This window comes from Lynx rufus, unplaced genomic scaffold, assembly GCF_022079265.1.
Source record: "Lynx rufus isolate CCGP_SWC_20201006 ecotype Redwood Valley unplaced genomic scaffold, mLynRuf1.p SCAF_9, whole genome shotgun sequence".
NCBI classification, from domain to species: domain Eukaryota; kingdom Metazoa; phylum Chordata; class Mammalia; order Carnivora; family Felidae; genus Lynx; species Lynx rufus.
The window spans coordinates 108,425,723-108,450,182 of NW_025814897.1; the positions used below are offsets into that span (position 1 = coordinate 108,425,723).

Below are 24,460 nucleotides of genomic sequence, written 5' to 3' on the forward strand. Positions count from 1 at the left end.
GGGGCCGGCCTCGTCCTCAGTCACCAGAACTTTCCCTGACTTCTTCACCCCCCATCCTCCCCCCACAAATCAACTCTGCCCGCGCAGCCCCCACCTGGCACAAGGAAAGGGGGGTCGTCAGCCCCGTTACAGGCCTCGCTCTATGGGACAAGGACCACCTCTGCACCCTGTCAGGCTTGCCGATCTGTCCCCGCTGGCACCTCGGCCCTCCAGATGCCCTGCCGGTGTCCCAGCCGCCGCTGTGGGGTGCAGGCCCCTGGAAGAGACGACGAAGCACCAAAAGCCACCTTCGGCACGATTAAATGTTTTTTAATGCAAGAAAAGAAGTTACCTGCGGTTGCTTTTTCTTCCCACAAGTAAGTGTGGATGGGCCATGGCACCTTGACAGTGACTTCCGGACCAGGAGGCTGCCCCCACCCTCACTGGATACTACTGCACAGAACGGTGCGCCGGAGCCAGCGGCAGGTGACAAGGTCAGTGCCAGTGACTCAGACCCAGCGGAGGCCCAGAGAGAGCAGTACTGGAGGCATGGGGCTGGGGGGGGGGGGGGTCGAAGAGGTCAGATGGAGGAGTCCCTGAGACCTACCTGGGGAGTGCCCGGTGGGAAGCCTGCCCCCCCCGCCCCCCACCAGTGACGGGGACACCCGCGAGTGTGGCCAGGCCCCCCGAGGCCGTGCTGGCAAAGCTGATGGGGCCACCTGATCTGGTGGCTCGCTGCCTCGGGTCCCTCACTGCTCAGCCTGGAGGGAGGTTATTCTAAGGGCATCCAAGACAACACGCTGCCCTCCTCTGCTTGATGGGAGGACGACGGAAGGAGGGTAGGAGAGGGCCTCCTCGAATGCGGGTACGAGGAGGGGAGGGGCTGGGTCGTCCCTGGTCTCTGCTGTCTGGACGCAAGGCCCAGGCCGGAACGCTAAGCCATGCTGGCTTCGTCGGGGCCCCCCACCCATCCAAGGTGGGGGAGGAGGCACACCAGAATGTTCCAGGCAAGTGGAAGGGAGAAGCAAGAAACGCCGGCTCTTGAGCCCCCGACAGGGCGTGCTCTGTACGTCCAACGGCTCTTGGGTGGGACCGCCCCTACTTGGAGTGTGGGAAAGGGGACAAAATCACAGCTTCTGAACAAGTGGTTAGGAAGTTACTGAAAAACTCGGTCAAGTATGAGAGGCGTCACTTTACAGAACAAAGCTAGCTTCTATGTTTTTCTGGGAAACGTTCTCGCATACCTACTCATCCCCCGGACCCCGCGAGAAAGGTAGTTGGGCTTATTCCGTGCCTGCCAAGCTGGGGGAGCGGGGTGGGACAGGAGAGCACAGAGCAGGGCCCGTGCATAGGGGGCCACCACGGAGGGCAAAGAAGGCACCAGAACCAACCTAATCCAGGAGCACGGGGAGGGGGCGGAGCCGCACAGGGAAGGAAGCTACCGGCCCAGCGAAGCCGCGCTCAGTTTAGCGACAAGCTGGGATCCTGGGGCGCCTGTCTGCACACGACCCGGGGGCCCCCCCGCAGCTGCCGGGTGGGGGGCAAGCCAGGGTGGGCACCGGCCGTACGGCGGGACAGGAGAGGACAGAGGCTTGTTGTGTGTGGGGCTGTCAGACGGAGGAGGCAAGAAAGAACGCTGCCTCTGACGTTATATATTAAAAATATCCATAGTTCTTGTGCACAAAATTCCATCATTCACATGCGAGTATCACCCGCCTCCCTGCTGGGCCCAGGAACAGCCTTAAAAGAAAGATGATGGTTTTCCTTTTCAAGAGCTGAGGAAACATCGCTCAGTCTTTATGGACCTTGAGAGCTGGTGACCCTTCCCCTCCCCCCAGTCTCTGCCTGGCCAGGCGGGCGCGGCGGTCACGGTCACTCGTGCCTCCGCTTGGAGGGCGGGATCAGGTGCGGGGGCAGGTCGGCAGGCAGCTCGTGGCCCTCCAGCTTGACTTTGATGAGGTGGTTGGCCAGGGCAAACTCCTCGTCATCCAGCAGCCCGTCCTTGTCCACATCGGCCAGCTTCCAGATCTTCCCCAGCACCGTATTGGGCAGCTTGGACTTCACCATCTCCTTCTTGGCGTTGGCGCCCGTGATCTTGCCGTTGACGGGCGACAGCGTGTAGAAGATCTCGTCGTAGGTGGGCTTGTCCTTGCCCACCACCCACTCCACGTCGTCGATGCCCTCGCCGGCCCCCTCACCGTAGCCGTGCCCAAAGGGCCCGTTCATGGTGCCTTCGAAGGCGCCGCCCTTCACGGCCTGGGAGGGCATCAGGGACTCCTCCTGGCGCACCATCACCATCAGCCGGGCGATGTCGTTGGCCAGCATGTCGTCCACCGTGTCCAGCAGCTTGGGTTTCAAGGCCTGGAACTTGCTGAAGTCCTGAGTCTGCAGGAGCTCCTGTGGTAGGCAGAGGGGGTGGGGGGGGTGCTGGCTCAGGTCCCTTGCAGACTCCAGGCGGGGTGGGGGGAGCAAGGGATCCCAAGCCAAAGAGCTGGTTCCAGGTCTCGGCCCCGACCGCTTGGCAGCCCCTCGGCCTCGGCTCCCCACGCTGCGGGGCAGAGGTACCTTCCCTGAAGGGCCGTGGGGAGGACGGTGCTGGAGTGCCTGGCCCGCCGCCCTCCCCCCGCCATGCAGGGTGAGTCACCGCATTCCCCTTCGTGGTGTCACGGCCGGGTCGACTTCTGATTCGGGTGGGGTGCTGCTGACTGACTCAGCCGCTTCCATTTGGGGAGGCCCCACCCCAAGAAGCTGCATTCCCTCCAGAACCACTGCCCGGCGTCCCCCCCCCCGCCTCCCCCTGCCACCGTCTCACTCCCTGACACCCCAGCGCCCACAGAGGGTACATGCGGGGTGCGCGGGGTCACCACACCTGCATCTTGCGGAGGCTTGGGAAGTCGCCGGGGGAGATCTGGTGCTCCCGCTCGATCTTTTGGTAGATCTCTCCCAGGTTGTTCACCAGCTCTTTCTTCTTGCTCTCTTTACCGAACACATTGGGCATCTCCTTCTTGAGGGAGCTGATGATGTAGGCGTGGACCTGGAAAGACAGGAAGGGGCGGACGTCAGGCGCGTCCCGGACACCCTGTCAGGGGGGGACCTGCGTGGGGGCCGCCCCAGAAGGCTGGGACTGTAACTGGGGACGCTGCCCAAAGCAGACCACAGCCCGTGTTCTCTGTGGCACCGGGCACCCCCCCAGCCACCCCTCCACGCAGCAGAGATGAGGGGCACGCCGTACAAGCCGAGCAGAGCCCTGCCATCCCATCCCGCATGTGCAAACGTGTGGCTGATGATGTCAAGTTCACAAAACTTCAACATGGCTGGAGTTATGCTCAGTTGACCACCCTGATGGCTCAGAATGACTAAGGATTAGGAAAACCACCTAAGGCTTTTCCCAGATGTTTTGAAGTTTATCTAAACTCAATACCTTACTTAGACCTTCGCCAGTTAGGGGCACACCCTTCACTTCCCCACGGCGGGCTGGTGACACCCGCAACCCTCCCAGGGCCCTGGCCCTCAGATCCCTCTGCCTTGCCCCAGGTACTGTCCAGCCGTGAAGGGCTGTAGCCAGCCAGCCGGCCTCACCCTCCTTCTCCCGACTGCCAGCTCTACTCCATCAAAACCCCTCCAGGGGCCTGGCCCTGCCCTGCCCCAGGCTGAGAGCCTGGCTGAGAACCTGGCTGAGAACCGCCTGAGGGCATCAGGCCTGTCAAAGAGAGTGGCAGTCACTGCTCCGCCTATCACAGGCCTGGCGCAGAGAGCCACTCACTCCAGGAAAAGGAAACGGTCTAGAAACCGCAGGTGCGGGACAAGATGGGAGGCCCCGGGGTTTTCCGGGCATGGTGACTCAATGTGCCCGTCGGCCGGGTGATTACAACACCGTTTCTGTGGATGAGCAAAGAGTCTGCCCTTTGTTGTATCCTAGAAAGAGGCTGCGCGAGAACACAGGCGGCCCTGCCAACAGGAGGCTGGACAAGGAGAGACCAGAGCCGCCCTTCCCCGCAGCCTGGAAACGGGAGAGACCGGGGGCCAGTGAAGCGGGTTTTCTCATGGGTCCTTTTCTCAGAACCGACTCCACTCACTGGGAAAGGTCCCGAAGTGAGAGATCTAGAAAACTGTGCAGCCTGTATCCCCCAGAGCAGGCTCCTGCACGTTACTGTGCATACGGACCACCAGGGGATGGTGTTCAAGTGCAGACGGTTCGGTCGTGCCGGGTAGGGCCCGAGGACTGCACTTCTAGCACGCTCCAGAAGGGCCCGTGAGCACTGTGGGTAACCAGGGTGGAGACAGGGACCAGTGGTAAAAGATGAAGGGTCAGTTCTTACTACTTACGATAGTGAGCACCCACATGCTACCTGACTTCGGACCTCCAGATGGGATACCGTGAGCCACCGTGTCGGGAGCCCAGGGCGAGGGTTTCACAGGCCATGGGACCGCCTTCACCGAAGCCCTAACACCCACAGAACACCCTCCTATTCCTCCATGAGCCAGGGGCGGGTGGAAACCCCCCTGCCCTCCGCGGCCACTGCTCCAGGGAGGGGGTGATGCACAGGGTCCCTGCTCGGCAGCCATCACCGACAGGCTCGGGCCGAAGCCGAGCGCTGAGCCCCAAGGATCCGTGACCCTCACACGGGCACTGACGCGGCCTGAGGACGTATCCAGGCAGGCTCACGACGTGCTGCTATGCCACATCAGGGGACACGCTCTGCCCCTCTGTGTCCCAAGGGTCCACTGGTGGCACTGACCTTTGCTTCCCAGCCCCACCCACGCCGGGGTCTCAGGGAGGCGCTTGGCCAGGCGCTGAGATCCCAGGCTCGTGAGCAGTTCCGACGCCGCCGGCGGGTGTCAGCAGGCCCTGCGTTTCCACAGAGCACTGGGGACGATTCACAGGCCTCTGGGGGCTGAGGCCACCCGGGTTCTCCCTGGGCCCGCAGGCTTGCGCCCCATCCCTCCACCAGCTCTCACCTGTCCCGGCTCATGCATCAGCTCCCACCTGAGGCCTCGTGGTCGCCTGCTGCTGCAACGCCCCATGGCCACACAAATAAACTGGGCTTTATTTGTCTTTGCGTGTTCTGCTTTCGCAGTACGACTGGTGAGTGCCGGAAGGGCAGGGACCGTGCGTGGCAGTCCCCACTGTGTCCCCGGCGCCCAGCGTGTGCTAAGCGCTCCACAGGCCCGGGAGGGAAGCCGACGAGGACTGCGCCCCCACCTGCTCTCCAGTTCCCAGGCTGCCCTTTGGCACAGTGCTATCTTCCCACCTGGTGTCCACATGCATCAAGACTCCGTTGAGAAAAGGTTGCACCCATGGGCGTAGAGGGGACTCGTTCAGACACGGCGCAACGTAGGCGTGTGGCTGTGGGTCTGCCCGGATGCGACTCAGGCGTCCCGAAAGCCACGGCAGCCCAATCCTGGGGCCCCGAGTGGCAGTCCCAGGCCCCCTCGGGCCCCCTCCAGCAGCGGACCACCTCCCCCCCTGCCCACGCCCCCGCCCCATTTACCTTGGCCAGCCGTGCCCGTTTGATCAGGTCATTGAGCTTCCTGAGGGCGGCGTTTCGGGGCAGAGACTGGATGTCTTTGAAGAGGTCCTGCTCCTCGGCCTCAAAGAGCTTGCGGTTGTCGGGGATGAGAAGCGGGTGGGACCAGAAGGAGCCGATGTAGACCCTGACCACCTCGGGGGTGTTGATGATCTTCCCCAGGGACCACATGAGAGCCCCGTAGACCCGCATCAGCTGCTGGGTCTCGATCTGGTCGGCCTTGTTCAGCACCACGCGGATCTTGTCCTCGTGGTTCTTGAGGGCCTTGATGACCTCCGAGAACTCGTCAGAGATGTCCAGCTTGTGGGCGTCGAAGAGCAAGATGATGCGGTCCACCCGCTCGGCGAACCACTCCAGGACGGCCGCGAAGTCGTACCCTGTGGGGGGGAGGCGGGAAGAGCAGGGTGAGGCGGGGGCACCGAGGCCCAGGCTGCTCGGATGGCTCTCCTCCCGACTCAGCCCGGGGTCAGCTACATTTCCGTGTACTCACGGGGCCAGCCCGGCACCCTGAGGGCAGGGGCGTCAGGCCCCCACTGTGTGGCACCCCACCCCTGTGGCACCCTCGCCCACGCAGCACCTGGCCCGGAGCACAAATAAGTCATGCAAAAGAAGTCAGAGCCTGAGCTCTGAAGCGGCTCAGATCGGGGCGAGAGTGAGGGGGAGAGCCCGGCATAGTGAGAGCGGAGACTCGGGTCCGGGGGGGGGGGGGGTGCTGCCACCTGCCAGCTGGATGCCCTGGGACGACAGAGACAGTAACAGCCACCACACCTGCAGCCGCTACTCGTGCAGTGCTAGCGCCAGGCCCCCCATTCTGCAGGAGTCTCATTTATTCTCCGCAACAGGGGTTGGCAGACCGCAGCTCGCCCATCACCTGTTCCGCAAATACAAATTTTATGGCGGGGGGCAAGGGGGGGGGGCCTGCGTGGCTCAGTCGGTTAAGCGTCTGCCTCCTGATTTGGGCTCAGGGCATGATCTCACAGTTTGTGAGATCGAGCCCCGCGTCGGACTCAGAGTCGACAGTGAGGAGCCTGCTTGGGATTCTCTCTCTCTCTGCCCCTCTCCTGCTCTGTCTCTCTCTTTCTCAAAATAGTTTTATTGGAATGCAGCCACGCTCCTCGGTACGGTCTATGGTGGCTTTTGTCTACAATAGCAAAGTTCAGCTGTCAGGCCACAGACCACAGGCCTGCAAAGCCAAAAATATTAATTCTGACCCTTCAGAAAAACTTTGCTGGCCCCTGCTCTACGGCAGCCTATGACGTGTCACACACCGCCTCCCCTCGCTTAGGTCTTCCACGTTCCCTAAAATGAAGTAGCTCTTCCCTCCGTTCTCTGCTGTTTTCCACCGTCCAGTTAAAGCCCTTTGGTGAACATGGACATCTGTAGCAAAGACTGCTAACTGGAACTCTTCCTTTAATAACAGAACTGTTTGTCTTTAGCTGATTTCAGGGCCCCACAGCTTGAGAGTGCACCCCCCAGCCTCTCTTGAGGCAGAAATGACCATGAACAGGTGTATGAGCCCTCTGTCCTTTTCTCCCTTCCTGAAGAATGGGATGCAGATGTGATGGGAGGAGCTGGAGCAACCACCTTGAGTTCAGAGGTGCAAACCGAACATTCAGGACGGCTTTGGACTACCGTTTTCCACGGAAACCGTCTGACAACTGGCTGAAGCCAACGGATTTTTGCACCTCTGTAACCGCAGCTTAATTTGCATCCTGTTTTACAATCCCCCCTCTTCAAAATGTTTCCACCTCTTCCACTGCCCCCAGAAGGTGTGAAAGTTCTCGTTCTCATCTTTTAGGAATCAAGAGGAGAGGAGAGGTAGGAAGACGACCACGTGAAAACAATCGCCTAAGAATCTTTGGGAAGCTTCGGTCCAAGCCCCGGAACAATCACTTCCTCTCTGGGGGATTCTGGGCAGGCCTCCTTGTCCCCAGGCTCCTTCTCCTCGTTCTTCAGCCAGCCGCTACCCACAGGCCACCTCCCACCTGAAATGTGGGCCGGTCCTCCTGAGAAGCACCAAATACATCCCAGAGTATAGTCAGGCTCCTGAGGGTACACGGCTCCCACAGGGAAGAGCCAGCCGGGACACTGCTCTCAGAAACTGGCCCAAACCAACCTCCTTGTCCTCACAGCCTGACTCTAGCATCCCCTGCACAACACGCTCACTACCCTCTGACCAAACCGGGATTTAGACATGCATTCTCTAGAGCGGGGAGAAGGAAAGGACAGAGTGTCAAGAAAAGGCCCAGAGTGCCCACCAGTGCCATGAGGTGGGAGGGCAGCCCTCCCCAGCCTCATGGTTAAGGAACCTTCAGGGCGGTTCGTCAGAGGGGTATCCGGCCGTTCCCATCCTGCCGAGCCTCACAGACCCAATACAAGTCTATATGGCCAAGCTCCCCAAGAGGCTCCCTGCACTCAGGCCAGAACCGGGCCCTCATCGCAAGGGCTTTAAGATAAACGGTTAACACTGTGGGCGCGCCTAGGGGTGAAGTTGCTTGGCTGGATAAACATTCTGGCCGCCAGGCATCCCCCCCTCCCAACCTCACCCTGGTTCAAGTGTACCTCGGAGTTGTCTGCGTGCCCGAAGCCACAGCGTTCCAGGCCTCTCCCCACTCCGGTGCTCAGGAAGAACACAGGCCCTTAAATAAGACAGCTCTGGGGGCGCCTGGGTGGCTCAGTTGGTTAAGCCTCCGACTTTGGCTCAGGTCCTGATCTCAGGATTTGTGAGGTCGAGCCCCACATCGGGCTCTGTGCTGACAGCTCAGAGCCTGGAGCCTGCTTCGGATTCTGTGGCTCCCTCTCTCTCTACCCCTAACCCACTCATGCTCTATCTCTCTCAATAATAAACATTAAAAAAAAAAAAAAAAAGACAGCTCTGTGTTCGACTCCCCTCGTCCGCCCCCTTCTGTGACCTGAAGTTTTGTTTTTTTTTTTTTAACTTTTATTTATTTTTGAGACAGAGAGAGAGCATGAACGGGAGAGGGGCAGAGAGCGAGGGAGACACAGAATCCGAAACAGGCTCCAGGCTCCGAGCTGTCAGCACAGAGCCTGACGCAGGGCTCGAACCCACGGACCGCGAGATCATGACCTGAGCCGAAGTCGGACGCTCAACCGACTGAGCCACCCAGGCGCCCCTTTATTTTTTAATTTAAAAAAAAAATCTTTATTTTTGAGAGAGAGAGAGAGAGAGAGAGAGAGACAGAGTGGGAGCGGGGGAGGAACAGAGAGATGAGACACAGAACCCGAAGCAGGGGCTGTCAGCGTGGAGACTGATGCAGGACTCGAACTCATGGACTGCGAGATCATGACCTGAGCTGAAATCAGACGCTTAACCCTCTGAGCCACCTAGGCGCCCCTGTGACCCGAAGCTCTTAACTTTTCTGTTACAACTGTTTCCTCTGTGAAATTCAGAAAACAATTCCTCCTCCTATGGTCATAGGGAGGACCAGAAGGGATAACACGCGGGGCTCCTGGCACAGGCCCGACCGGCAGGAGGGGCCGAGTGGCCTAGGACGGCATCACGAGTCAGGGACGGAGACGAACCTGGCTCTGAGGCCAGAAGCCAGCTTTCGCCCTTGGGGTAAGACATCAAAACTTAAGGAAAACCCCACATTCTGTCGACTCAGCATGGCAGCAACATGCATCTGTTTCTGCCCCAGCACACCAGGGAGACAGGACGCTCTGATCAGAAGCAGCCTCTCGACCGGCTGGAGTTTCTACTATCATGGGGGTAAGGTGAAGCCGGTGGGGGGAGGGGGACAGTAAAGCCCCTGGGAGTCTGAACTTGAGCCTGGGCACGGCGGTCATCAGCTCTCCCGAGGCCAGTGCAGATGGTGGGAAAGCGCCAGACCACCAGATTCTCTGTGCTCAGAGCAGGAGAGGCGTGGAGAGGGTGCCGGGTCACTCCCGTGCCAGCTGCCAGCCAGCATCCCAGGCTGCTGGTTCCAGAGGACGGGGCCCCCCGCCACCGCACGGCTGGCTCCGGGAGCCACGGGACGGGACACCCGGAGAGAAAACTCATCAGCAGAAAACTAGAACAGGAAGGCTGAGAGGAGCAGGCCAGGGAAGCGGCAGGGAGGCCGCGGCGCCTGCCGGGGCCGCAAAGCCACCGCCTTTTATGGCCCACTCTGGGAACAGCAGGCCAGCGCTGGGAAAGCAATGACTCAGGACTGAATGGTGGCTCCCTCCCAGCAGAAACGAGGCCCCACTTCTCCCCTCGTCAAACCGCCCGTCCTCAGGCCAGCACAGATTGGATGACTGCAGATTCACACAGCTGGGGAGGCAGCGGTGCCAGAAGCGAGGTACTGGGAACAGGGGCGCCCCGATGGGCTGGGCTCCAGCCCAAGTTAGCTTTGGCCCGGGAGTCAGGACGGCGCACAGGGAGCTGAGCTCACCCCCAGACTCCACCCAATGTGGCCCCACGCCCCCCTCCCGCGATGGTGGGGGGCCCAAGACAACGGGGAAAGACGGAGAGGAGGAGCCCCTTCTGAATTGTGGCCGGAGTCACTGCCGCCGGTCCGAGAGCCCCACGTGCCCCCCACCGCCCCCCCCCAGAAACCCAGTTACTCGCCAACACCTCGAGCTGGAGCCAGCAGAGCTAAGTCCTTTTTTTTTTTTTTTTTTTTTTTTTTGCAGGTGAATGAAATTTCCTGTTTATTATGAAAAATGCTCACACTTTTGGTGAGGGAGACACGGTGGCTGGCCAAGTACATCCACAGGTCATGAAAAGGGTCACTCAGGCTCGTGTGAGGTCATCGCAGGTGTATGACCGTGCGCGACCACGTGGCTGCAGCCACCGCCGGGCCTGCCCGGCACCCACTTGTCCACCAAACCCTCACTCAGCCTGAGAGATGCTGTCGCAAAAGGCACCAAGGGCTACACCCACAGCAGCAGCACCAAAGCATCACTCAAGTCCACGCACCCAGCAAGGTGGCCAGGGCCACCACTTGGCCTAGAGCTAGGCCCCAGGCGACAAGCACAGGGACCGGCGTGCCCACACCCCCACCCTCGCCCAAGACAGTGAGCCTTCGGGCTTTGGGACACATTAGAGATCAGTCTCAGTGACAGGATAAGTGACGAGATCAGTGACAAGATGGCGGTCAGCCATCAGACAGCCCAATGCACAGCATTTCCTCAAGGAAAGTGGGAGTTCAAGGCGTGCTTGGTGCCAGAGACAAGTACACCCCCACCCAAGGAGACAGGGACGCTTCGTCTGCCTCAGGTGGGGCTAGGACTGAGCGTGCGGACACCAGTGTCCCTACGAAGGACAGACAACGTGGTCCAAGGTGGTGAGCTGGAAAGGAAAGGCTGACCCCACAGCGTGAGGAAAAGCCAGTGCCGTCTCTGATAGGGGACAAGCTCCAGTGCAGAAAGTTCTGGAACTCTGGAGACATTATAGAACAAGCCAGGCACAAAAGGACCAATACTGTATGTCTCTACTCTTAAGAAGTACCTGTAGTCAAATCCATAGGGACAGTAGGTAGAACAGGGGGGAGGGGTGACGGAGAATTAGTGGTTAATGGGGATACAGCTTCTGTCTGGAAGATGAAAAGGTTCTGAAAGGTGGTGAAGGTCACACAACAACACGGATCTGCTTGGGGCCGCTGAACTGTGCACCGAAGACGGTTAGCGTCGGTGAAGCTTAGCACACGTGTGCACACAGTCGCGGGGGTGGAGGCAGGGGGGAGGCAGAAGAGTCGTGTGTTCGCTTAGGGTGACCAGGCTGAGGGCTGGGCTGGGTCTCGGGGAAGCAACGGCGCAGGCCAGTGGAGAGGAGACCCAAACGTGCCTCCCGTCCCAGCTCTGTTCCCACCAGGCCTCCTCACCAGGTCTGACCTCCCGAGGAGAGTCCCGCTCCCCGCCATGGGCACCGAGGCGGAGGAGGGAAAACCGTGACAGGTCCTCGCCCTCTCCTGGCACCCTACAAACACAGGTAGTTCCAGCAGCTGGGGGAAAAGCTACTTCATACATTCCAAGTTTCTAGAACATCAACAATAGAGGGTTTGTCTGCAATCGACGTCTGTTTCCTGCCATTCAAGCCGCGTGGGCCTCGGTATTTCTTGCCATAGCTCCCACCACGCACGCTTCCAGCTGGTGCTGGGCCCAGAAGAGGGGCACAGAGGGGCAAGATGGAGGGTAAGGCGCTGAGAGAGGACTGGGTGGCGCACTTCTGCAAGCGGGCACTCTTCAGGGAAGGGCTTTCCCGGGGTTGCTCAGCGACCATTTGCTGTGTGCAAATGTCCGCAGCAACTTTGTTCAAAACTGCCCCAAACTGGAGACCTGTAGGCCCCTCAGCAGGTGAACGGGTAAGAAAGGAGGGCACACACATGCGACAGGGTAGGAACGGCAATGACAAAAGGGAACAGTCAGTCGATGCTCTCAAATACGAATGAATCCCCAAAGCACCTGCTCAGTAAAGGAAGACAGACACAGAAGACTTTTACGTGACATTCTAGAAAAGGCAAGACTTTAGGGACGAGTGTCACGCCAGTGGGTTGTGAGGGCGGGGAGCGACTGCAGGGAGCTTTCCAGGTGGACGGAAAGACCAGAACTTGGTCGTGGCGGTTGCGTAACAGCTTCACGCAGCTGTACGTCTAACCAGGGTGAAGACCTCCATAAATCTGACGGGGACTCAAGCAAATGAGCAAAGGGTGGGGAAGGGGAAGGACAGATGGACTCTGGAATCGGGCCCGCGTTGGAATCCGGAGTCCTTGTGACCCCATCAGGCCACGGACCCTCTGTGAGCCTCAGTTTCTTCTTCTGTGACGTGAAGATGGAAGTTTCTAACTCACAGGGCTGCTGGTAAGCACTTGGTAAAGGTTTGCTATCATTTACTCACGGGAATCGTATTTTGGGCTCCAAAAGCTCAGGTTCCGACGGGTGTGTAGGCAACGACCACTTCTAACGCGCAAAGAATGCCTTATGCCACCAAATATAAGCGGAACATTTGCAGGCGCTCGGGCCAGCTGCTACAAAGCCGGGTGCCGGCTCGCAGCCTTGGAACGAGCAGGTGCCGGGTGCCAGCACGGGCTGGTACCGCTCCTCCGGGCACAGCGGCCCACGCCCCTCGGCGGAGCGGCGGCATTCCGGGCAAAGGCTCGGCCCAAAGCTGTCCAGGGGACCACAGGTGGGGGAACAGCGGGGGGGGGGGGGGCGGACAGTGGTGAGAGGGAGGCTTGGAGGAGGCCAGGGGCCCCGAGAAGGTCCTGGAAGCTGAAGGGAAACTCCAGCTGAGTCAGTACTTCCCCATCCTCTGGCCTCCTCAGGAGGTTATTCAGGAAAAGGTCTAAGCAAAGTCTGGGAATCCCTGGATTTTTTGGTGTCTGTTTTTAATTAGCTGACATTCGCTGAACATGTAACTGTGCACCAGGGACTAGGGCAAGAGGTTAACACGTATAGATTCCTGTATTTATCAACAAGGAGGCTGATGTCGCTATTCCTGTTTTATTGACTTGGCTCCCAGGGGTCGCTGCAACTCCCTAGGGCCCCCAGCTCCTACAGTACTGAGCTGGGGCCTGCACGTTCAGTCATTATCTGAACTGTGGGTGCTGGGAGGCCAGGAGGGGTGCAGCACTTGGCCTTGCCCAAGGCTTTCAGGCAACCTCACAGAGCATGCTCTGGGCTGCAGAAAACCCCGACCCGGAGGGCTTTTAGGTGGGGCACCTCAGGAGGCAGTCAGCACAAGGGTCAGCGGGAAGGGAGGGCCACAGCGCGGCCCCATCTCTGAGTCCGAGGACTCCGGGTCTGGGCCTGGGAGGCCCTACCTGCCTACTGGGATGGCCTCCAGGCTTGGATGGAGCCTGGGAACCAGGGGCAGTCAGCAGGAGGGCAAGTGAGAAGCCAGGGAACCAGCCAGCCTTGGCCAGGCGTCCTAGTCCTCACCCACAGATGCTCTGGGGGACCGTCTCTGGCTGGAGGCAGAGAACAGGGAAAAGAAGATCCCAGCGCTGTTGGTCCAAGCCCTGGACCTCAGGTCCATTTCTGGACTCAGAGTCTGGTTTCAGGCCGGGAGAGAAACGGAAGGTGGCCCCTGCGTGTGTTAGGAGAGCTCAGAAGCCCCTGCACGGTCACGACCCAACAGGGTCAAAGACTTGCCCGATCTGAGCTGTGGGCGCTCCTCGGCGGCAAAGCGTCTGCTCTCAGCCCCGGCTGGTGTGGCCACAGCTTCTGCGGGGCCCGTGGGCACAGGCCAGCCCATGTCGCCTTGCACCAACGACGTAACCTTCCCGAGTCTCTGTCTCCTCATCTGCAGAGCAGCAGTGTCCTCCCCAATGCAGCTGTGTGATAACTCAGGGGAGCAGGTCCGTGTGGCAACGGTCTGCAGAAAGCCAGGCACGAGGCCGGCCAGGCGGTGTTCTCCTAACCCAAGTTCAAGGAACACTTCCCTGCTGACGCGACTCACAGGCATAAAAGTTGCGGCCAGCTCTCAGCCGCGTGGTGACAAGGGCAGGGGGTGCCCTGGCCGGGCCCCTGACTCCCAGGCCGGGGCCTCCACCTGAGCGTGCTCCCCACCGCTGCCCACCAGGGGCCTGCCGTGGGAAAACCCTGCTCCAGCTCGTGACAGTGCAGGCGGGCAGCAGCCTGGGAGCCAAGGGCGCCAGCCCCACCGGGCCCCGGGTGCCCTTTGGAATGCCCTTTATCAGTCACACAGCACTAAAGACCGAATGCTGTCCCCACAGGCCACTTTCCCTGCTGACACAGGAGAACGTAATCTTTAAAGGCGGTCAGACTAGCACAGCGAGGAAGCGTAGCCCGAGGCCCCCACGGGGCCCCTTCTCCTTCCTGTGGCAATTCTCAGGGGGCTCTTGCAGAGCCTGGCCTGTACCCTGTTTTGGGCCTGCACGGGCCCTACGTTATCTTTCCAGGCAGTACTTCCTGCACACGTTAGGCACCACGGGGAAAGGGGGAAGAAGTCCAGAGGGGCCGGGCAGATAGGGTGGGAAATGGAAGTAAATGTAAGTAGCAACTCTAATACACGTGCAACGTCCAGAAGAACCTTCTGTTTCCAGGGAACCAGGGCGGCGGGACACAGGAACGCGTGCTGCTTGCCCAGGACCCATGTTTTCTGGTGGCCTGATCTTTCTGGGAGGGAAACACCTGCTTTCCGTGCCGTCAGCAAAGGGAACAGACAGGCCACCGGCCGGGGAACTGCACTGCCCTACTCTGACTTCCTCTGCTGGACAGGGCAACACGGGCCCTTTGCAGTGACTGATGGGTGGGGCCTCCGAGAAGAAGGCCGCTCCTTCCCCGTCTAGCGAGTGGTCACCTCCCGTGAAGACCACGGCCAGCACATCTGAGAGGTACTGCCCGCTGGTCTCTCTCCGGCTAATAAAACACTGACACCAAACATGTTGCAGAGCAAATGCCAACTTGGTAACTTTCAGTAAAACACTTTAAACCAAGGTATCTAGGAGGCGCCTGGGTGGCTCAGTCGGTTAAGCGTCCAACTTCAGCTCAGGTCGTGATCTCACAGTCTGTGAGTTCGAGCCCCGCGTCAGGCTCTGGGCTGACAGCTCAGAGCCTGGAGCCTGCTTCGGATTCTGTGGCTCCCTCTCGCTCTGCCCCTCCCCTGCTCGTGCTCTGTCTCTCTGTGTCTCAAAAATAAATAAAAACATTAAAAAAAAAAACCAAAAAACAAGATATCTAAGGGCACGGAGGGAAAGAAACTTTCACAGGAAGAAGCCCTCCTCCAATCAGAGCACTTCTTTTTTTTTTTTTTTTTTAAGTTTTTTGCGGCGTTTATTTATCTTTCAGAGAGAGGGAGGGAAAGAGAGCACGCGTGCACACGCACTGGCAGGGAGGGGCACAGAGAGAGGGAGACAGAGAACCTGAGGCGGGCTCCACGCTATCAGCACAAAGCCTGATGTGGGGCTTGAACTGAGGAACTGTGAGATCGTGACCTGAGCCGAAGTCGGACGGTCAACCGACTGAGCCACCCAGGCGCCCCAGCAATGTGCTTCTCTTTAAGGCCCACTCCTCCTTCCTGGCCGTGGTGGGGTGGGGGGGAGGCCCTCTGTGGCTGCCCCAGGACAGAAAGGGGCCACATCTCCCACCTGGAGGGGCAGCAGACAAGCAGGGGCGAGCCCTGGTGTCTCTGGCTGGCCTCCTCCTCCTCCAAGCACCCGCCACCTGCACGGGCAACTTGAGGGCGGGGACTGCCTCGCACCCCGCATCCTCCCCTGGCCCCCAGAGTGTACCCTATGCCTGCCGATCCGCGAACTGGAGAGCACGCGGAGGCACAGCGGCGCCTGTCCCAGAGAGGGCACGTCTGGACACCGCTGCCCCCCCTTTTTGCTGACAGAGAAAGGAGGCAGGGGAGGGAAACATCCCAGCAGACGGGGCCAGGGCACCCAATGCTGCAAGACATATCCTCCCAACCTGTCGCCTGCCGAGCTCTAAGGACGCAGGCTGACGTGTCAAAGACACTCTTCCCAAGCAGGGGAACCTCACGGCACTGCTGGAAAACAGTGAGGTCTGTCAAGGCGCCTGGGTGGCTCAGTTAGTTAAGCGCCCGACTGGGTTTCAGCTCAGGTCATGATCTCGTGGTTCGTAGGATCGAGCCCCAAGCCGGGCTCTGCACGGACAGCGAGGAGCCTGCTTGGGGTTCTCTCTTGCCTCTCTCTGCCCCTCCCCCCATGCACTCTCGCGTGCAGGTGCGTTCTCTCTCTCCCTCTCAAAATAAATAAATACACATTAAAAAAAAGAAAGAAAGAAAGAAAGAAAGAAAGAAAGAAAGAAAGAAAGCAAGCAAGCAGTGGTATCTGGGATCCCTTTTACAAGACAACGAGGGTCACGAGCCCTTTCCCTCGAATACCGTAACTCCGAGCTCTGAAGGCCGTAAGTGAGCACAGACTGCCGAGAAGGTAAGCCGGTGTTTGTCAGCTACTGTCCCCATCCGAAGATGTGTACGCATCAGCTGACCTCTGCGGCAGGGAGGTGGCCACCCAGAGGTGCCTTAGTTCTCCATCCGATGGCCCCCAGTCTACCTACTCTTCAAGGTCATTAAAAAGGTAACACGACAGGAGCGCCTGGGTGGCTCGGTCGGTTAGGTGTCTGACTTCGGCTCAGGTCATGATCTCACGGTTTGTGAGTTCGAGCCCCACGGTGGGCTCTGTGCTGACATCCTGGAGCCTGCTTCTGATTCTGTGTCTCTCTCTCTCTCTCTCTGCCCCACCCCTGCTCTCTCTCTCTCTCTCTCTCTCTCAAAAATAAACATTAAAAAAATTAAAAAAAAAAAAAGATAACACGACAGAGCCTCAAAGAAAAGTCCCTCCAGGAGAACTCAGGCCTGGAAGTGAACAGAGAATAAATTCCCCCTTGTCTGGTCTTTCTCTTGCATGCTTATCAGGTATTTTCTTACAACCAGGTTGAAACAACAGCAGTAAGAGAGGGAAAACTAGCCCTCGTCTTTTTATTTGTTTTAAATATTTATTTTATCTCTACACCCAATGTGGGGCTCGAACTCAGAACCCTGAGATGAAGAGTCGCACACTCCTCTGAGCCAGCCAGGTGCCCCTAGCCCTCTCCTTTTTAGAAGGGGTCCCAAAGTGGCCCCCTTCATCTCCTAGGAGTGTCTTTGTCATCAGGGTGCAGAACCTGAAAGCTGAAACCAGATTGAGAGAGAGAATTAGGACAGTTTCAAGATGCTCTGATGTAAGCCCTTTTCGGCCAGGGCCCACAGCCTGGAAAAAAAGAGAAGCAAGGTTTCTCAGGACCAAGAGCAGGGCCCCCACCTCCTCAGAGCCACAGCAGCCACAAAAAATCCCCTGAATGTCAGGCTGCTGGCTTCAAAGGCAAAGCTGGCCAAGGCTGGGCCGCCCAGAGGGAAAGGGGTACAGGAAAGATCTGCAAGTTAACGGTAAACAAATCTGGTCACTTGTCTTCAAACCCCTGAGTTTGATCTTAACTTCATTCGCACATTTGTAGCTGTAGGCCCCACTCCTAGCCTGCCCTCACGCTCCGGGCAGACAGCAGCCCCCTTCCCATTCGAAAAAAGGAACAGCAGCAGAAACATAACGCGGTTCAGGCTCATCCTGAACCAGATCTTCAGAAGAGCCCGGCAAGATCGAGTCAGGAGTCTGCACGACTAGGGGCCCGACACGCTAACACTACCACTACCCGGCACGGAAACCGCCCACTGCGCACGGCGCGCAGCGAGGCTGCTGATTTAACACTGAAGCAAACTTAAACACGTTGCCACTAACCCCTGAAACAAATATTTAACAAACTCCTGCAGCTTCTCCTTTGGGCTCACTTGTTCATGTCAACTGTTCTCTCACAGACCTGCTGGGCTTGCCAGGAATTCCTATGGTGTTGGAAGCAAAGCTTTTAAACATAAACTAAAGTGAGTGAGCCCCAGGGGGACCAGGGGCCCGTTCAGAACGGCTGTGCTGGCCGAGGTACCTGGAGCCCGGACCCGGAGTGACTCCCTGTGACCTCGCAGCCAGCCCGAGGTGCCTTCTCGTAAACCTGCCCTCTTTTCCAGATGCCCCAGGGGTTGGGAAGCATGAAAGTCACGCGAGATTGGCTGTGCTCTGCCCCAGACAGCTCTTAGTGATCTGGGCAGAGGCAGCCAGGGGACAGAGCAGCTCCTGACGACTCTAGGCTCAGCGCACTATGAGGACACGAGGCTGATATAGAAGGGTCCCCGCCTGGGCCGGGAGAGACCTGGAGGGCAGCATTTGGTCCACGCGGCGGACATCAGACGGAAGGTGCCCCGGGCCGTGTCGGAGGCTGTTTACCTCTGCTGATGCGCTGTTTCTCTCCAGACAGGATCCCGGGAGTGTCGATGATGCTTATACTGTCCAGGACTGGGTTGGGCAGCTGCGCGCACATGAACCTGCAAGAGCCCAGAAGAGAGACGTCAAGACTCGGTTATTGGTGCTCTAGATGTGACAGTGGGGCATTCCGTACCCCTTCCTCTCCACCTCTGCCCTCCTTTTCAGAAGCAAAGAATGTCAAGGTTTTCTACACTCTTGGTTTCCAGGGGTGGCCATGGAACAGCTCATTCTCTTAACTGGGAATCCAACCAGAGGCTCAGACTGGCCTACATCAGCACTTTCCCCACGCGAGCTTTGTCCCCAGGGTTTAGGAGTTCAGCTTTCAAGTTGCTGATACGGTATGAAAAGTGCACGAGCCTGGGTCACCCTTCAACTCCAGAAGGGAAACAGAAGGGGACCCTGGGACCCTGGAATTCTGTATTAAAATGTTCAACCACTTGGCTGAATTTCCATATATACCGAAGGCAGCGAGAGGCTTTCTTACTGCTGCTGGGCCCAGCTGCCTGGGTGAAGGGATAGCCGTGGGAGGCGGGTAACAGCTGGGGGACACATGGGCTGGAGCCAGGGGGCCGGGGGGGGGGGGTAGGGCAGGGAAGCACAGACACGGTTCACGGTTCTCTGAAAGCCACAGCAGGCCAAGGAAGAATGAACGAAGCCACAGACAGGATGGCAGCTCATGAGCCAGGGCTTAGCTGTGTGTGTGTGCCTGAATTCCCACTGAGCTTAGAACAGCCCAGAACAGCAAGGGGCTGTCCCAACTGATCACAGAGATTCTTTGCTGGACACAGCCGCTTCTCTGAAAAAGATACTGTGAGCAAAGAAAATACTGACCCTTTGTCTGTAGGACGCAGGCTTAAAAAGTTGCCTTGCCCACAGTGAGGAGGAATCTGAGCTGATAAGGTTCTCCTATCGGCCCCAACCCTCCCCCCCCTCCCCCGCTGACAAAGTGACCAGTGGCCGGGCTAAGTGCAGCTGGCCAAGGGGAGAGGTGCCGCCCGCAAGCACAACGGAGCCACATCAGCTGACCCGCAGACCTTGGACCTCGTCCTCACCAGTGCCGGCAACGGAGCCGGGGTGCCGGAAGTAACTGCAGGCCAGACCCGGACCCTGCTAGGGAAGGGCGTCACTGAGAGGAGCCCAGATTAAAAGAACCTGAAGCAGAACCGGCTCCGAGAAGTTACAGACCTAAAAACGCCTCGTAAATGAGACTGTGGAGCAAGCTCACGTGTGAGAGACACAGGAATAAGACGCCCTGCAGGGCCCGGGGAGCAGGCGGTGCACGGGGCACACGCAACATGCATTTTTCACCAACAAGGACGCACCGAGTTCATCTCACACTCTAAGTGGGTGGTACCGGTTACACAACGGAGTCCTCACAGGATGCTCTTAGGACATCCTGACGGCACCCTGACTTGGTCGGCTCCATCGGATTCTACTCTTAGAGCGGCCACTTACGGTAAAAGGCCAGAAAGTCAAGTTCATGACTCAACGGGGTCTCTCTCTCGCGCTTTTAATTTAGAGAGAGAAAGAGAGCAGGGCAGAGGGGCAGAGACAGAGAGAATCTCAAGCAGTCTCCATCCACAGCCAGCGCAGAGCCCAACATGGGGCTCGATCCCACGACCCCAGGATCGTGACCTGAGCCAATATCAAGAGTTGGATGCTTAACTGACTCCCAGGAGCTCCTCGATGCGTCTGTTGAAGTGTGCCAAGAGAGGCCGTGTCAGGCGGGCAGAGAAGAGCCCTCTTTGTGCGCTCTGGCTAGCCGGGTAGCACTTGGTGTGCTCCATGGGCTGATACAGCTTGGGGCCCCAGCTCAAGTGCAAACCCATGCCACTTGACCCTTGGCTGATAAGGCTCCTTTGGGCAGTGATCGAGAACCCTCTGGAGAGTGGCAAGAAGGAACTGAGTGGTGCCTGGCTGGCTCAGTCGGTAGAGCATAGGACTCTTGATCTCAGGGTTGTGAGTTCAAGCCCCACGTTGGGCGTGGAGCCTACTTAAAAAACTACACACACACACACACACACACACACGGCACCAACATCATCAGAGTGCCTGCCTTGGGCCCGGCACCCCCGAACTGCTCTTTTTTTCAGGCAGAAGCAGCGGTAGGTGGTAACTGGCTGCATGAAGGCCCGTCAGCGCTGCTCTGGTGAGCCTGACAAGTCAGCAGAGCCCTCTGAGCCAGGCTTTCCTGAACCACCGAGGTGCGGGGTGCCTAGATGATGTCTACGATCCCTTCCAACTCTGAAACTTTAGGTCTCCAAATTCAGAACACAGGTCACATCCTTGCAAAAAACGGTCTGCCCTCACAGTCGGAAGTGGAGACGCAAAGACAGAAGTAGGTGTAGCCACCCTCCGCTCTAGCTTCCCAAAGTTCAGCGTGAAAGTCAAGACCTAATAATGCTCGAAATTTCCAGCACAGCAGACAAACTTTCCACAAGACCCTATGGCACCCACCGGCTAACAGTCTGGGCTAATTGCCTATCTACAGGCACAGTAATTCCAAAACACTGGTGTAATACCGGAGGAGGGCTCACGGCTAAGAGGGCCACGCCTCTCACATGAAGGGCTTTACTTAGCCCTGGCCCTCGACACACGAACGCCATCAACCACAAACAGGACAGGCTTAAAACGCCTGAAAGGGACAAAATAATACAACAGAAGCCTGCCTGTCTTTTCTATTAAAGGTCAGCTCTGTACACAGAAGTAGGCTGGCCACTGGCTCGGATCAGGAGCAAGCTGGTTCACCCTGTGTGGCTGGACAGTGTCTGGAAAGGAATGTGATCATACAGGGCGGAGACCTGGAAGGCACGAGTCAAGGATTCTTTCCTAGGCTCTTCCCAGGACCCAGACTTTGAAAGGCATGTGGAGTCACTCCTTGAATGGGGGGTGGGGGTGGCAGAAAAGGCAAATCTGTCAAGTCCTCTGGTATGTCTCTGGGGGTAGGGGTGGGGAGAGGAAACTTAGTATAAGCGAGCACGGGGAGAGGGACTTTAGAATCACGGACTAGCGCCTTTGAATTCCTTTACAGAAGTGTGAACCTGGCTGTCGCACTCCTTAGAACAAGGGCCAATGGGTTTCGTTCCCAGCATCGTGAGGGTTAGTCTCTTGGAGGATAACCCTGATCGCGAGGAGGCAGATTTCACCCATTTAACTGGGGAAACTGAGGCTCAAGAAGGTTAAGGAACGTCCTAGGGAGGGATTCAGGGCCCCGATCTCCTTCCAGGACTCCCAGTGCCACAGCCTGAGGCTGCTTCCTGAAACTCCTAAAGCAGCACAGTTTAGAGCTGCGCCTGCCCCCTACCTGAAGAGAAGTGTTCACACCCCATCTGTCCGCTACCTCCTGGGCTGCCCCAAACTCGGCAGGCCACAGGAGATCCTCCTTGTCCCTCCCACATGAAACCATTGGTCCCAGGGGAGGCACAGCACACCAGCAAAGGGAATGACTAAAAGTTTCACATATTTTTCCAGGACACTTAAGAAACAGACATTTGGAGAAAGGGAGGGAGAAAGGGGCCGGTATGAATGAATTACACGCACCCAGTCTGGGGAAAGGACTACTTTGTGGAGAGGTGGAGACAGAATCTCTCACTTTCTCAACGCGGATCGCGGTTCTGAGGGAAGCAGGGCTAGGATCGGCAGGAAGGTTTGGGGGTTAAACTGACAATCTGGAAAATTATGGGGGGGGGGTGTGACACAAGCGAGGGGGGGCGGTGGCGGCGACACCCGCTCCCAGACCTCTGGGTGAGTTTTTGGTGCGAAGAGGCAGGGGCCCTTGTCCCAGGGAGTGGTCGCCGAGGGGCTCGCTGGGGCCTCGGAGACAAAGGACAACGGGGGGTGGGGGTGGGCAGCGGCCGCGATAGGGTCAGGACCCGAGTGCGGCATCGGGGGTCCCCCCTACGCGCCCCGGGGGCAAGGGGCGGCTACCTGTTGAGGAAGGCGTTGCCGAAGGCGTTGAGCTTGCGGAAGGGGCGCCGCGGGTCGACGACGAGCGCGTTGCCCGGCACCACGCCCTCGGTGGGGCCGTGCATGACTGCGATGAAAGAGTCGGTGGTGGGCTCGGGCCCGATGCGCATTCCCGGAAAGTCCTGCTCGATCAGGTGCCGGATGAAGGTGGTCTTGCCCGTGCTGTACTGGCCCACAAGGAGCACCATGGGCTTGTTGTCGAAGTCAGCGTCCTCCAGCGCGGGCGAGTGGAACTCGTGGAAGCGGTAGTGCTCCTCCAGGGGCAGCAGCTTCTGCGCGTACAGCTGCCGCAGCCCCTCGGACACCGTCTGGAAGAGCTCCGGCTCCTTCTTGCGGCGGGCATCCTTGCTGACCCAGCTGAACATGCTGCCGGGGACGGGGCTGGCTGCTGCGGGGCAGAGCGGCGGCTGAGAGCGGGGCGAGGGCGCAGAGCCGAGGCGGGGCCCGGCCGGCCGGCGGAGGGGCGGCGGGGCAGGGGGCGGGGAACGGCCCGTACTGCGCAGGCGCACAGCTCGGCCCGCTGAGCGCCCTCTGCGCAGTGGCGCGCGCTCCTATCCGTGCGGCCTTTATAGGGCCGGGCCCGGCGTTCGGGCGCGCGCCGCCGCCGCCGCCGCCGCGACAGGCCGCGGGGAACTGGGCGGGGGAGGAAGAAGCTCCGCCCGCGAACCCCGCGCCACGTCCTCCCCTCCCCCGGCTCCCATTGGCCGACTCCAAATATCGCGAGCGCCGCTCGCTCCGCTCCCCGCCCCTGGCCCGGGTGCCGTGGCAACCGCACCTGTTTCTCACCCACCGCCCCGCCCTCCTTGGGGCCGCTCGCGGACGTGCTGCGGTTGGGAAGCCGGGAAGCCGGGGAGCCGGGGTCGCGCGCGAAGAGGTCGGGGAATCTGCGTGCCTTCCAGCACCCTCGAGACGCCCAGTTAGACACCCGGCTCCCTGGCTGCGCGCCGCACCCGCGCTTCCCCCACGAACGGGCCTCCCGCCCCCACTGGCTCAGAGTCCCCGGAAGTACCGGCGGACCCCGGGGGCCTCGCTCCAGTCCGAACAGGCCTTCCTTGCCTCCTCCTCGCCCCTGCTTCCCTGATGCTACTTCCTACCCCTCTTCTCCGTCTGCTTTGGGGAGAGGGGGAGAGAGAGGGAAGAGGGAGTAGACGAGGCTGAGGGAGTAGAGCGTCCAAGGCGGGTGGTGACTGGGGAAAGAAAACTGGGGAGGGAGCAAGACGCCCCTGGGGAAAAAAGCGACCAGCAGCAGGAGGCCTGAGCTGCCCTCAGGCCAGTGGGGCGGGGAATTGTAAGATGGACACAGCAGCGGAGGACACAGGACATACTGGGGAAGAAGAGATGGCCTCTTTGAAGGGGCTGCATCTGTGGGAGGTTGGGAAGGGGTACAAAGGAAGTTGAGGCCCTTTGGCCGCTTGAGTTTTGAGGAAGTGAAATCGGAAATTCCCTATGTGGGGTGGAGGGGAAATGTGGGGCAACAATGAAATCTTGTGGGAACCTAGGGGGAATTAAAAAACCCAAATACTTCTGCTTTCCTCTTAGGGTCACCACCAGTTAACCGGCTTTTACTCTGATCTGTGCCCCATCCCCTTACCAGTTCCTGGCTGTTCCATTAGGCTCATTCCCCCGCCATCGTTCCCTGCCACGTATAGGCCCCTGGCCCTGGCTGTCCAGGCCGGTGAGAATGTTCAGTGGGTGATGTCAGAACTCGGGGGGCTGATTGTTACATAACCAGAATGAGGATACCAAAGTGTAGGAGGGGGTCGGGGGTGAGGTGGTGGTGAGAAGTTCCTAGATGGATCTGAAATGCACCTAAGAACTCGAAAGCCTCATGTCCAACTTTCCGGCTTCTGGGAGATGTGGGAGCCTGGGAGGCTAGGTGCCTGTATCCGGGAAGAAAGCAGGCTGGCGGTGTAAAAGGGTGGAGGCAGGAACTCAGATCTGAGAAGAAGCAGAATATTAGGGACTCTGGGTCAAGTGGGAGCCAGAGAGGGCAAAATGGAAGGTTTGGTTGCCCACCCCTGGTAGGATAGGGCCTCAGTGCCTTCTGAAGAAGTAAAATGTTAAGTCCATTGCCTCCCACCCCACCCCTTTCCCTCCCTAATCATTGGAAAGTCCTGCCTGTAATCTTAGGTCTCTGACTTACTGCTTTTATTTGAGATTTCATGAGTGTTCTTTCATCAATCAAAATAAAACAGAAGCCCCAAGGGT

General features: G+C 58.8%; 1 protein-coding gene across 1 annotated transcript; it reads right to left on the minus strand.

Moving 5' to 3' along the window:
- Positions 1-288: 288 nt before the first annotated feature.
- Positions 289-22,777, minus strand: EHD1 (EH domain containing 1). Its single transcript, XM_047072197.1, has 5 exons — positions 22,214-22,777; positions 18,248-18,345; positions 5,472-5,884; positions 2,849-3,013; positions 289-2,376 (listed from the first exon to the last, which is right to left on the minus strand). Exons 1-5 carry the CDS (start codon positions 22,615-22,617, stop codon positions 1,852-1,854), a joined length of 1,605 nt encoding a protein of 534 aa, XP_046928153.1. The 5' UTR covers positions 22,618-22,777; the 3' UTR covers positions 289-1,851.
- Positions 22,778-24,460: the final 1,683 nt, after the last annotated feature.

What these genes read in the sequence shown, in the direction of transcription:
- EHD1 (XM_047072197.1), bottom strand. Translation starts at nt 22,617, where the DNA reads ATGTTCAGCTGGGTCAGCAAGGATGCCCGCCGCAAGAAGGAGCCGGAG. An exon ending in GGCAACGCCTTCCTCAACAG is followed by an intron (nt 18,346 to 22,213) that starts GTAGCCGCCCCT and finishes GGGCTCTTGCAG; the next exon opens with GTTCATGTGCGCGCAGCTGC. An exon ending in GAAACAGCGCATCAGCAGAG is followed by an intron (nt 5,885 to 18,247) that starts GTAAACAGCCTC and finishes TCCCCCCCACAG; the next exon opens with GGTACGACTTCGCGGCCGTC.